At 34.8% G+C, this 14,351-nt stretch overlaps 2 protein-coding genes and 1 non-coding gene across 3 annotated transcripts; 2 read left to right on the forward strand and 1 right to left on the reverse strand.

Annotated features, from left to right (window-relative positions):
* Positions 1 to 5,114: 5,114 nt before the first annotated feature.
* Positions 5,115 to 5,233, reverse strand: LOC136040479 (5S ribosomal RNA). Its single transcript, XR_010620763.1, has one exon. It is a non-coding gene; the product is annotated as a 5S ribosomal RNA (ribosomal RNA).
* Positions 5,234 to 6,360: 1,127 nt separating this feature from the next.
* LOC136040062 (histone H2B-like) lies at positions 6,361 to 6,870 on the forward strand. The gene has a single exon (XM_065724128.1). It carries the CDS (start codon positions 6,361 to 6,363, stop codon positions 6,868 to 6,870), a length of 510 nt encoding a protein of 169 aa, XP_065580200.1.
* A 4,233-nt stretch (positions 6,871 to 11,103) lies between these two features.
* Positions 11,104 to 11,472, forward strand: LOC136040063 (histone H1-delta-like). Its single transcript, XM_065724129.1, has one exon. It carries the CDS (start codon positions 11,104 to 11,106, stop codon positions 11,470 to 11,472), a length of 369 nt encoding a protein of 122 aa, XP_065580201.1.
* The last annotated feature ends 2,879 nt before the right edge of the window (positions 11,473 to 14,351 follow it).

Consider the following 14,351-nt stretch of genomic DNA (forward strand, 5'->3'; position numbering starts at 1 on the left):
TTTTCGTCTTTTAAAATACAAGACGACATAAACCTATAAAATTGAGATTATGTCTGATTATAAAGTAACAGTTTGTTGCCGTTTTTTTTTAATTTATTTATTTATGATTCATTATGTTGTTTTTTTTAAGTAAAACTTGAAAATATACTGCAGAAAGGGACATTTTTCCCGTTTAAAACAATTCCTTTATCAGTGGAACGTATATTAAAACTTTCAGATAGCCTGAGATCGAAACTAATAAAAGTGGGTTTATTTGTGATTATATAGCAACAATTCGTTATGCGTTTTTAACTTTGGCAAAAAATTTTTCATTTGTGTTTTAACCTTTTGCGTTTTTTTTTATTTTATTTATGATTTCTAATGTTTGTTTTTAAGCAAAAATTGAAAATATACTGTGGAAAGGAACATTTTCCTAGTTTAAAACAATTCCTTTTTTTGTGTAGAACGAGTATTAAACTTTCAAATATCCTCTGATCGAAACAAATAAAATGCAGTTTGCTTCAACTTTGCCCCCCCCCTGCATCTCAAAAATATTATAACACCATTTTTATCTTTTCAAATATAATGCTAAAATAAGGTAAAATTTATTTTTATTAGAATGCAAATTTGACATACAAGCCTCAAAGTTTCAACATTTTGAGCCCTTTGAAATACAAGACTATAAGTAATAAAAGCCTTTGTTTCGAAAAAAAATGCATCCGAGTTTTTTGACTCATCTTTGGTTGAAAACTGTCGTGCTAAAGGGATTCTGATAAAAAAAAAAAAAAAAAAAGAAATTCAGAGATGCTTGTTTTTAAAAGCCTCCTTATCCTCCTCATATCCTCCCTCTACTACCACTAATAGAGACTTTAATACAAAAATCTAAAAGGCAGACATTTCTTACTTACTTATTCATATAAATATATTGATTGTGATTGTGTCAAATACTTTTTTTTACGATTAGGCTAATTTGTGATTTCTATAGTTTGATATTAAACAAACTCAAAAATATACTCCAGCAAGGGACACTCCTCAGGTTACAAATAGTTTAGTTTTATGTGGTATGTATATTGAAGTTTTATATAGGCTGTGATTAAAACAAAACAAAAACAAGTCATTTCCACTCCCCCCCTCCCTCGGCGTCTTGAAACCTTACAACGTAATTCTTGTCTTTTTAAATATAATACTAGAATAAAATGAAATTCATTTTCATTGGATTACGAGTTTGACACTTTCAGCCTCAAATTTAGGTGTCGTTTCTTATTTCTTTATCTTCTGTGTTTTTAGTTTGAGTCTTGGAATTAATTTCAGTGCGATTTTGCTAACACACAATGTGTTAGCTAATTTAACAGTTAAAAAGTAATGTGTGCAATAAGTTATCCTGCAGTATCAAGCAGCCCTTTTCAGGGCAATCAAAGCAAATGCTCGAAACTTTCTGTTCAGAAGGTTATAATGCTATAAATTTCCAATTTTGACTCTCCACTTTTCCCTTTTCAAGTAATTCATCTGTTGTTTGAGCCCAAAAATACGTTGTATAATATTTACTTTTGCATTCTAGCGCTATTGCTGTCTAAAAAAAACAACCCCATATTAAAGAAGAGATTTGAGAGCTGGCTCGCAAGGTTGAAGCTTGATATTAAAGTGCTCACATTGATAAATATACAAATATATCGCCATAGCCGAATGGGTAGAGCGGCGCCTTCAAATTGTGGGAGCGGAGGTACCATTCCTGACTAGTCTGAGCGAGGCTGATGAATCATAACTTATAAAATTATATCAATCAAAAATAATAACAGTTTAAAAATAACAAAGTGTAAATCGTAAGAGTTGAGGTGTCATTCCAACTAGACTTATAAATACTAGTACTATTTTACAGTAAAACAACATAAATATAAATAGTTTCGCTTAATTTCCTTTTCCAATCTTTTCAAAAAAGAAAAGGTTTGATACAAAAAGTTTAGACTCTTAAAATGACTGTTGTTGTTGGTATTGTTTTCTTATTTAACAATACAACACATTAATCGCAATCTTTGCAAAAACAAAAAAAAAGAACCACAGATTACCTAGAAATGACTCGCTAGGCCTCTGAGCAGAAATTGTTCGCCTAAGTAGAGCAGTTCCCTGAATATACCTTAGAATATACGATACAAAAAGTTCAGACTCTAAAAATGACTGTTGTTATTGGTATTTTTTTTCTTATTTAACAATACAACACATGAATCGAAATCTTTGCAAAAACAAAAAAGAAGAACCACAGATTACCTAGAAATGACTCGCTAGGCCTCTGAGCAGAAATTGTTCGCCCAGGTAGAGCGGTTTTCTGAATATACGGTAGAAGATAGAATACGTTAGAAGTCTTTGATTAAAGTCAGTTGTTTCGTGGCGCTCTTGAAGGAGCAAGTACATTGGTGTTATTGATGCTACTGAAAGACAAAAGTAGTTGAACTGTACAATGAAGTTGAGGCCGAAAACATTTTAAGGGACTTTGAACACAGACCAATCAAAGACTAACTTTAAAGTAAGTTTTTGATCTAAGACAATTGCTTAGGCGGTGCTATTGAAGGAACAGGTAGACTTTTGCTATAGATGCGATTGAAAGACCAAGGCAATTTGAAGTGTACAATGGAGTTGGGCCTGACAACATATGAAACGGATTGGGACATGGATAAATCAAAGACTAATTTTAAAGTAAGTCTTTGATTTAAGTCAGCTATATATGCGGTGCTATTGAAGGAACAAGCAGAATTGTGGTGTAGATGCTATTGAAAGACAAAGGTATTTGAACTGTCCAATGGAGTTGAGCCTGAAAATATATGAAGACGATTTGGGCATAAATACACTGTTCAATCAGCTTTTATCATAAATTGCTGCTAAAATGCCCCCAAGGGAATATATTGAATGGCACGCCATCTTCTTGGAAATCAGAAATGAGTGTGAGTCCACTGTTGTTTTGGCTTAGCTGACGAGCCAATAAAAAAAGTCAAAAATTGTGACTTGTGACAAAAGTGATATTATAAGCCCCCAGTATATTTGACCGATCGAGGCGATGCCCCATGGACTGAAGGATCAATTCCGGCATAAAAGAATTAATCATTTAAAACTGTATGTGTGTTGGTGGCTTTCAACTTGATTTAATTGCCGGAATGATCGACTAAAATATCTTGGGGGCTTATAATGTCACTTTGGTTACAATTTTTAACTTTATTTATTGGCTTGGATAAATGTCAGTCAAGTGTTGGCATTTATTTATTACCGACAGATGGAAATCAAGGAGATGTCCAACTTTAGTCACTTCTGTTTTTCTTTTCAAACAGTTCGTGGTAACGAACTGTAGTAAGGAGCGACCCGGCTCAATAGAAACCAAAACTCTAAAAAATGGAATTTTGAGAACAATAGCTACATCAAAAGAATCGAATTTTAATGCTGATTTTAAATATACAAGTTTCATCAAGTTTAGTCTTACGCTCCAAAAGTTACGAGCCTGAGAAAATTTGTGTTATTTAAGAAAATAGGGGGAAACACCCCCTAAAAGTCATAGAGTCTTAACGAAAATTACACCATCAGATTCACCGTATCAGAGAACCCTACTGTAGAAGTTTCAATCTTCTATCTACAAAAATGTGGAATTTTGTATTTTTTGCCAGAAGGCAGATCACGGATGCGTGTTTATTTGTTTGTTTTTTTTTCTTTTTCCCAGGGGTGATCATATCGACCCAGTTGTCCTAGAATGTTGCGAGAGGGCTCATTCTAACGGAAATGAAAAGTTCTAGTGCCCTTTTTAAGTGACCAAAAACATTGGAGGGCACCTAGGCTCCCTCCCACGCTAATTATTTTCCCAAAGTCAACGGATCAAAATTCTGAGATAGCCATTTTATTCAGCGTAGTCGAAAAACCTTATAACTATGTCTTTGGGGACGACTTACTCCTCCACAGTCCCCTCAGGAGGGGCTACAAGTTACAAACCTTGACCAGTGCTTACATATAGTAATGGTTATTGGGAAGTGTACAGGTGTTTTCAGGAGGATTTTTTGGTTGGGGGGAAGGGTTGAAAAGAGGGGGATATACTGGGGGAACTTTCCATCGAGGAATTTGTCATGGGGGAAGAAAATTTCCATGAAGGGAGCGCAAGATTTACTAGCATTATTTTGAAAAAAAACAATGAAAAAATAAATAGGAAAAAGTTTTTTCAGCTGGAAGTAAGGAGCAGCATTAAAACTTAAAACGAACAGAAATTATTACCCATATGAAGGGCTCACCTCCTCCTAATACCTCGCTCTTTGCGCTAAAGTATTTTTAGTAATTTCAACTATTTATTCTACGGCTTTTGTGATCCAGGGGTCATTCTTGATGAATTGGGCCAAAATTTAAGATTTAGTGTAAAGAGAGAGGTACTGACGAGGGGGCGAACCTTCTCATATGTGTAATAAAAACATGAGAATAAAAAATTCTTTACGTAAGCTAGTTTATAAGTTACGTATATCTTTTACTAATAAAAATATTCGTAAAAAATTAAAAGTTCTAGTTGCCTTTTTTATTAACCAAAAAATTGGAGGGCAACTAGGCTTCCTCCCCCGCTCTTTTTTTCTCAAAATCATTCGATCAAAATTATGAGAAAGCCATTTAGCCAAAAAAAAAAAAAAAAATGCAAATTTTGTTTTAATTATTCCTCTGCGGAGAGCCAAAATCAAAACATGCATTGATTCAAAAACGTTCAGAAATTAAATAAAAAAAAAAGTTTTTTCAACTGAAAGTAAGGAGCGACTTTAAAACTTAAAACGCACAGAAATTACTTCGTATATGAAAGGGGCTGCTTCCTCATCAACGCCCCGCTCTTTACGCTAAAGTTTTTTACTGTTTTAAAAAGAAGAGTTGAGAGAAAGAGTCAAACTTTAGCGTAAAGAGCGGGGCGTTGATGAGGAAGCAGCCTCTTTCATATACGAAGTAATTTCTGTGCGTTTTAAGTTTTAAAGTCGCTCCTTACTTTCAGTTGAAAAAACTTATTTTTTTTATTTAATTTCTTATAAAAGATGTAATCAGCTTGGCGCTATTAGAATAAGGAAACGAGTTTGTTACCAAGAATATTATTTTACTTTGAAAAAAAATCATTATAATATAAATATATATATAAAAAAAGATTCCAACAGCACCCGGTGTTCCCAGGTGGTCACCCATCCAAGTACTGACCGGGCCCGACGTTGTGTTATTTCCAGGATCTGACGAGACTGGGTACTTTCAACGTGGTATGGCCGTTGGCTGAGAAATTTTGTAACAAAATGGTTGTTGATCTACAAACTGAAAAAAAAAATAAAATTCCTAGTTTTAGAGTCATGAACCAAGGTTTTTAGTAGACAAATATTTAAAAAGAATCAAAATATGTTCATTAATTCTTTTTCTTAAAACGAACCTTTATTCCTTCTGAAAAAATGACCAGCCCCCCAAAATGTTTCTACCTTTGAGATGACTACCCTATGGCTTCCTAGGCTAGTTTATATCAGTCCAATTAGAGGGTTTTTGAAACTTTATTAATTGTAACAAAATAGTTTAGCCTCAAATATATATTTAGATTTTGTTGGGGTATAATTTAAGGATTTTTAAGGAAAATATCTCCCCAGCCTTCGGTAAATTCGTGTCCTTTGTTACTAGATAAATGTGAAAGTTTTCCTTTTCACATTCAGCATCCTTAATTTCATAGCTTTTTCCATTCCGGGAGTGGTTCGATGCTATAGAGTGATTCAATGAATTTGTAGCCCTGAAAAGGGCTGTTGGTTAATTTAGGGTAGGTCTTGGAGCTAAAATTAGATTCATTTAGGCCTTTGCCGGTTTTTCAGTCTTCTTTGGTAGAAGGACTGCTTGAATATTGGGCAAAACGCCTCCTTGGGCAATGGTAACCCACGACAGTAGATTGTTTAGTTCTTCATCATTTCTAATGGCTAGCTGAAGGTGATACGAGTTTCTTTGTTATCTCTTGTAGCATTTTCAGCAAGCTCATCAATACTCCATCACCGCTGCAAAGGTAAACGGGTGCCCCTGCACCAACCCGCTCTGCATATTTACCCTTTCTCAGAAGACGGCGGATCTTTCCCACTGGGAATTGGAAACCTGCCCTGTTTGAACGGGACTTTGCGTTTCCCTTCACTTTTCCACTTTTTCCTCTTCCTGACAAGGTTTCCAGGTTACAGAATTCACTCGGACTCTTCTTGATCACGAAGAAATTAAAAGTGATGCCTATTCTTGAAAGCGCAAATAACTTATACTCCGGCCAGCGAACTGAGTTCCTCTGACAAAAGAATTGTGCGCGAACTGTAGTTGGTATATAAACGGGTCAAATTTTGTAAATGCTATCCATTTAACAATTGGATTTCGTTAAGGCATCTTTTAACCATGGCTCCAAAAACTTCAGGAAAAGCAGCAAAGAAAGCTGGTAAGGCGCAGAAAAATATCAGTAAAACTGCTAAGAAAAGGAAACGAAAGAGGAAGGAAAGCTACGCCATTTACATTTACAAAGTTCCCAAGCCAGTGCATCCCGACACTGGTGTTTCTAGCAAGGCAATGAGCATCATGAATAGCCTTTTCAATGACATCTTTGAAAGGATTGCTGCGGAAGCCTCTCATCTAGCTCACTACAACAAGAGGTCCACCATAGCTAGCAGAGAGGTTCAAACTGCTCTGAGGCTGCTACTACCCGGAGAACTTGCCAAGCATGCTGTTAGTGAAGGCACTAAAGCTGTAACAAAATACACAAGCTCCAAACAAGGGTGTTTCCCCCGACTATTAGTGCTCAATCAGCCGGACCCTCAGGAGGCGCAAAACGTCATCGCAAAATTCTTCGTAACAATATCCAGGGTATCACAAAGCCAGTTATCAGAAGACTGGCTCGCCGCGGTGGTGTAAAACGTATATCTGGCATAATTTACGAGGAAACCAGAGGTGTTCTTAAAGTTTTTCTCGAAAATGCTCATGTTTTTGAGCCTTTTCTTTGTTGTGCCTTTAAAATGTCGGTAAATACTTTTCTTTTTTTGTCTCAGGTATAATATCTAATTAGAAATATGCAAACAAATTTTCCATTGCTATTTTACTGTAATTAGCTTTTCCTTGCATACTTTTGAATAAAGTTGCGTATTCACACCATGGAATTATTCGAAGAAATAATTGTTGCTATTCAACTGCACAAGGCCATTCTTTCATGTTTGAATGAAGATAGTAGGAACGAAGGAAAATGGGTTCCTACTCTTTGCTAAATTGCCGCTAGACCTTACAATTTGGACAAAAGCATTGCATTAGTTATTTGCAGTTAGTAAACAAGTATGAAAAGCTGGCAAAACTTTAGCTAGCAAATGAATTTCCTTGTAAACTGACTCTGAGAATGAAGCCCAAAATCATGAGTTTCAAACTACAACAAAAGGCATCCGACTGTCTTTAATTTAGAGGTCGAGAAAAAATAGCAAATCGACTTTTAGCTGGTATTAATTTCGATGCTTTTCTTTTGTGCATTTCAATGCTAAGCATTGAGCATATTAAAAAAAAAAGTAAAGGATACGGCATTAGACTTTACAGTCCATACCGGCGGTGCTGATCTCCGTTTCTTGGCCCTTCAGCCAGGAAGTGCAATGGGGTGTTGGGGGCCAGAAATACTGTGCTTTCGCATACCCTTCCTGTTAACTTTTATTATTGAGCATATTAGTTTGTTCCAACGCTACTTTTGGTCTTATCAAACAGTTCGTGGTAACGAACTGTAGTAAGGAGCGACCCGGCTCAATAGTAAACGAAACTCTAAAAAACGGAATTTCGATGCTAAAAGATATATCAAAAGAATCGGATTTTTATGCTGATTTCAAATATGTAAGTTTCATCAAGTTTAGTTATTGTCATCAAAAGTTACGAGCCTGAGAAAATTTGCCTTATTTTGGAAAATAGGGGGTAACGCCCCCTAAAAGTCATAGGATACACCATCGCATTCAGCGTATCAGAGAACCCTATAGAAAAAATTTCAAGGTCCAATCTACAAAAATGTGGAATTTCGTATTTTTTGCCAGAAGACAAATCACGGGTGCGTGTTTATTTGTTTTTTGTTTTTTTGTTTGTTTTTTTTTCCCAGGGGTCATCGTATCGACCAAGTGGTCCTAGAGTGTTGCAAGAGGGCTCATTCTAACGGAAATGAAAAGTTCTAGTGCCCTTTTTAAGTGACCAAAAAAATTGGAGGGCACCTAGGCCCCCTCCCACGCTCATTTTTTTCCCAAAGTCAACGGATCAAAATTTTGAGATAGCCATTTTGTTCCGCATAGTCGAAAACCATAATAACTATGTCTTTGGGGATGACTTACCCCCCACAGTCCCTGGGGGAGGGGCTGCAAGTTACAAACTTTGACCAATGTTTACATACAGTAATGGTTACTGGGAAGTGTACCGACGTTATCAGGGGGATTTTTTTGGTTTGAGTGTGGGGTTCAGGGGAGGGGGCTATATGGGAGGATCTTTCCTTGGAGGAATATTTCATGGGGGAAGAGAAATTCAATGAAAAGGGCGCAGGACTTTCTAGCATTACTATAAAAAAAACAATGAAAATATAAACATGAAAAAGTTTTTTCAATTGAAAGTAAGGAGAAGCACTAAAACTTAAAAAGGAACAGAGATTATTACGCATATGAGGGGTTCTAAAAATACTTTAGCATAAAGAGCGAGGTATTTAGGAGGAGATAAACACTTCACTCTTTATGCTAAATTTTTTTTAAATAATTTCAACTATTTATTCTACGGCCTTTCTGATTCAGGGGTCATTCTTAAAGAATTGGGATAAAACAAGATTTAGTGTGAAGAGCGAGGTATTAACGAGGGGACCAACCCCCTCATATATATAATCAAAAATATAAGAATATAAAAGTTTGTTACGTAAGTTAATTCTTAAGTTACGTATTTTTTTTTTACTAATAAAAACGTTCGTTGAAAATAAAAGATCTAGTTGCCTTTTTAAGTAACCGAAAAATTGGAGGGCAACAAGACCTCCTTCCCCACCCCTTATTTCTCAAAATCGTCTGATCAAAACTAAGAGAAAGCCATTTAGCCAAAAAAAGAATTAATATGCAAATTTCATTTTAATAATTTATGTACGGAGAGCCAAAATCAGTCATGCATTAATTAAAAAACTTTCAGAAATTAAATAAAAAAAACAAGTTTTTTTAAATGAAAGTAAGGAGCGACATTAAAACTTAAAACGAACAGAAATTACTCCGTATATGAAAGGGGCTTTTCCTCCTCGACACCCCGCTCCTTGCGCTAAAGTTTGATTCTTTCTCGCAACTCTACTTTTTAAAACAATAAAAAATTTTAGCGTAAGGAGCGGGGTGTCGAGGAGGAAAAGCCCCTTTCATATACGGAGTAATTTCTGTTCGTTTTAAGTTTTAATGTCGCTCCTTACTTTCATTTAAAAAAACTTGTTTTTTTTATTTAATAAAATACAAGACGTCATAAACCTATAAAATTGAGTTTATTTGTGATTATATAGTAACAATTTGTTGCCGTTTTTTTAGATTTATTTATTTATGATTTATAATATTGTTTTTTTAAGAAAAACTTGAAAATATACAGTAGAAAGGGACATTTTCCCGTTTAAAACAATTCCTTTATCAGTGGAACGTTTATTAAAACTTTCAGATAGCCTGAGAACGAAACAAATAAAATTGCGTTTATTTGTGATTATATAGCAACAATTCGTTATGTGTTTTTAACTTTGGCAAAAAATTTTTGCCATTTGTGTTTTAACCGTTTGCGTTTTTTTTTATTTTATTTATGATTTCTAATGTTTGTTTTTAAGTAAAACTCGAAAATATATTTTAGAAGGGAACAATTTTCTAGTTTAAAGCAATTCCTTTTTGATGTAGAACGAATATTAAACTTTCAGTTATCCTGGGATCGAAACAAATAAAATGCAGTTTCCTTCAACTTTGCGTCCAATCCCCCCTGCATCTCAAAAATATTATTACACCGTTTTTATCTTTTCAAATATAATGCTAAAATAAAGTAAAATTTATTTTTATTAGAATGCAAATTTGACATACAAGCCTCAAAGTTTCAATATTTTGGGCCCTTTGAAATACAAGAGTATAAGTAATAAAAGCCTTTGTTTCGAAAAAAAAAATGCATCCGAGTTTTTGACTCATCTTCGATTGAAAACTGTCGTGCTAAAGTGATTCTGATAAAAAAGGGAAAAAAGAAAAGAAATTCAGAGATGTTTGTTTTTAAAAGCCTCCTTATCCTCCTCATATCCTCCTTGTACTACCACTAATAGAGACTTCAATACCAAAATCTAAAAGGCAGACATTCCTTACTTTCTTATTCATATAAATATTTTGATTGTAAATGTGTCAAATACTTTTTTTTACGATTAGGCTAATTTGTGATTTCTATTGTTTGATATTAAACAAACTCAAAAATATACTCCAGCAAGGGACACTCCTCAGATTACAAATAGTTTAGTTTTAAGTTGTATGTATATTGAACTTTTATATAGGCTGTGATTAAAACAAATAAAAACAATTCATTTCCACTCCCCCCTCCCTTGGCATGTCGAAACCTTACAACGTAATTCTTGTCTTTTTAAATATATTACTAGAACAAAATGAAATTCATTTTCATCGGAATTTAGGCGTCGTTTCTGATTGCTTTATCTTCTTTGTTTTTAGTTGGAGTCTCGGAATTAATTTCAGTGCGATTTTGCAAACGCACATGCATGTATGTTACATTGTCTGAAAGAACTTGTACTTTATTTCACTAATAAATAATAGAAAGTGGACATCGTGGATCTAAATTCCTAGCAAAAAGGTGTTTATTGACATTGAACACTAGTTTTCATGGATTTCCACTATTCTCTGTCGCTTTGCTGGCAAATTACCATGGATGAAGCAATGAAAAAAATGTCTAACTATAAAAATGACCTGTCTATCCTTTAGTTTAGGTTTCGTTCCTCAAAAGCTTACCTCCTAATCAAAAATTCGAATAAAGCCTTTTCAAACAAACACAAGCGCATGTATTCAGTATTTAGTCGCACTAGTGACAGAGAAATGTAGAGAAGAGTTGAAAATGTCTGAAATTGAAGCTTAAGTGGCACCAGCTTCTGTAGAATCCCAGAGCATGGCTTCACCAGCCAAGAAGGAAAAGAAAGCAAAGGCTCCAAAACCAGCTAAGGCTGCAAAACCTAAAGGGGATAAAAAGGTCAAGGCACCAGGAAACCACCCAAAACACACGGAAATGATCACCAAATCCATTGCTGACCTGAAAGAACGTGGGGGACCTAGCTGTCAAGCCATTCTCAAATACCTAATGGGCAATTTCCAGGTTGGCAATGATGCCAAAGTTGTGAATATGCATCTTAAGCAAGCTTTGAAGCGTTGCCTTGCAAATGGAATTGTTATAAATCCCAAAGGTACTGGCGTAACTTGTTCTTTCAAGCTTGCAAAGCCTGTCAAGGCCGAAAATTCCAATACAAAAATAAAGCTTTGAAGCGATTTTAAGCATCGCTTAGGATCTTAAGCGATCTTAAGCATCTTAAGCAAGCTTTGCAAGCTGCAGTTAAAAAGTCAACTTCAGCCAAAAAGGCTACAAGCCAATTGCTGGTAGCAAAAAACCTGTAAAGGTTTTCAAGAAACCCACTGTTGCCAAAAAAGCAGTAGCAGCAAAGAAATCAACACCCAAGAAGGGGCTGTCAGTCAAAAAAGCTCCCGCCATGAAAGTAGCATCTAAAAAGTCAGTAGCTAACAAACCAGGTAAAAAGTAATGTGTGCAATAAGTTATCCTGTAGTATCAAATATATCAAATATATATACAAATATATCGCCATAGCCGATTGGATAGAGCGGCGCCTTCAAATTTTGGGAGCGGAGGTACCATTCCCGACTAGTCTGAGCGAGGCTGATGAATCATAACTAACAAGATTGTATTAATCAAAAATAATAACAGATTAAAAATAACAAAGTGTTAATCGTGAGAGTTGAGGTGTCATTCCAACTAGACTTATAAATACTAGTACTATTTTACAGTAAAACAACACTAATATAAATAGTTTCGCTTAATTTCTTTTTTTCAAATCTTCGACAAAAAAGAAAAGGTTTGATACAAAAAGTTTAGATTCTAAAAATGACTGTTGTTGTTGGTATTGTTTTCTTATTTAGATATGCAACACATGAATCGCAATCTTTTCAAAACAAAAAAGAATAACCACAGATTACCTAGAAATGACTGGCTAGGCATCTGAGCAGAAATTGTTCGCCCAGGTAGAGCGGTTACCTGAATATACGTTAGAATATACGATTCAAAAAGTTTAGACTCTAAGAATAACTGTTGTTGTTGGTATTGTTTTCTCATTTAACAATACAACACATGAATCGCAATCTTTGTAAAAACAAAAAAGAAGAACGACAGATTACCTAGAAATGACTCGCTAGGCCTCTGAGCAGAAATCGTTCGCCCAGGTAGAGCGGTTCCCTGAATATGCGTTAGAATATACGATACAAAAAGTCTAGACTCTAAAAATGACTGTTGTTGTTGGTATTTTTTTCTTATTTAACAATACAACACATGATTCGCAATCTTTGCAAAACAAAAACGAAGAACCACAGATTACCTAGAAATGACTCGCTAGGCCTCTGAGCAGAAATTGTTCTCCCAGGTAGAGCGGTTACCTGAATATACGTTAAAATATACGATACAAAAAGTTTAAACTCTAAAAATGACTGTTGCTGTTGGTATTTTTTTTCTTATTTAACAATACAACAGATGAATCGCAATCTTTGCAAAAACAAAAAAGAAGAACCAGAGATTACCGGGAAAAGACTCGCTAGGCCTCTGAGCAGAAATTGTTTGCCCAGGTAGAGCGGTTCCCTGAATATATGTTAGAATATACGATACAAAAAGTTTAGACTCTAAAAATGACTGTTTTGGTTTGTATTGTTTTCTTATTTAACAATACAACACATGAATCGCAATCTTTTCAAAAACAAAAAAGAAGAACCAGAGATTACCTAGAAATGACTCGCTAGGCCTCTGAGCAGAAGTTGTTCGCCCAGGTAGCGTGGTTTCCTGAATATAAGTTAAAATTTACGATACAAAAAGTTTAGACTCTAAAAATGACTGTTGTTGTTGGTATTTTTCTTATTTAACAATACAACACAAGAATCGCAACCTTTGCAAAAACAAAAAGAAGAACAATAGATTATCACCACAATTGCATCACCACATTGAATCACCACAATTGCATCTTAACCATTGGCCCTTTTAAGGGCCACTAGATGGATTAAACAAACAGGCGACATTACGTTAAAGAGCGTAGTGTTCGGCGAAAAAAAAGATATGACTCAAGGAGGCATAATTATTTCAAAATTAAATTATAAGATTCGGCGCGGCATTAAACAAGATCCAAACTATCTAATGAAAAGCGAAAGACACCAAAAGCCAATTTAGGCCAATCTAATAAATCCAAACATACCCCCAAAAAATGAACAGACTCATTTTTATGCAATCCTAATAAGAGGGTTAATGCCAGATTTGCCTCTCACTCAATCGGAACATCTCTCTTGGCTTTTTCTTCAATTGGCCATGGCTTGATGCCCACAACTATTCGATTTTAATTCAAAATCAACGGACATGAAAAAACAAAACAAAAAAAAAACACTACGGGCAAAATAACCAAAAAAAAAAGGTCGAAATTATTTCAGGTATACGCCAAATTATTGTAAAAATGAGTCATAAATTCAGCGTTGCATTCAAAAAGATCCAAAACATGTAATGAAAAGGAAACATGCAAAAAGCCAATTTAGGTCAGCCTAATAAATCCAAAAACACTCAAAAAAAGGATAACGTAATTTCGCCTGTTTGTTTTATCCATCTAGTGGCCCTTAAAAGGGCCGTTTGTTAAGATGCAATCATGTGAAATCATAAAATAGTCTAATATCTTCATTTTTCCACGGATGTAGCTATTACCCCCGAAAACTAAAACTTTTAAAATAGGAAAAGAGCCATTAATCACATTCTTTACCATTTGCAATCATAAAATAGTCTAATATCTTCATTTTTTCCACGGACGTAGCTATTACCCCCAAAAACTAAAACTTTTGGAATAGGAAAAGAGCCTTTAATCACATTCTTTACCATGTGCAATCATAAAATAGTCTAATATCTTCATTTTTTCCACAGAGGTAGCTATTACCCCCGAAAACTAAAACTTTTGAAATAGGAAAAGAGCCTTTAATCACATTCTTTACCATGTGCAATCTTAAAATAGTCTAATATCTTCATTTTTTCCACAGACATAGAGCTATTACCCTCGAAAACTAAAACTTTTGAAATAGGAAAAGAGCCTTTAATCACATTCTTTACCATGTGCA

This window comes from Artemia franciscana, chromosome 20 (genome assembly GCF_032884065.1).
Source record: "Artemia franciscana chromosome 20, ASM3288406v1, whole genome shotgun sequence".
Classification (NCBI taxonomy): domain Eukaryota; kingdom Metazoa; phylum Arthropoda; class Branchiopoda; order Anostraca; family Artemiidae; genus Artemia; species Artemia franciscana.

Excerpts from the sequence above, each read along its gene's own strand:
- LOC136040063 (XM_065724129.1), top strand. The coding sequence starts at position 11,104 with ATGGCTTCACCAGCCAAGAAGGAAAAGAAAGCAAAGGCTCCAAAACCA.
- LOC136040062 (XM_065724128.1), top strand. The coding sequence starts at position 6,361 with ATGGCTCCAAAAACTTCAGGAAAAGCAGCAAAGAAAGCTGGTAAGGCG.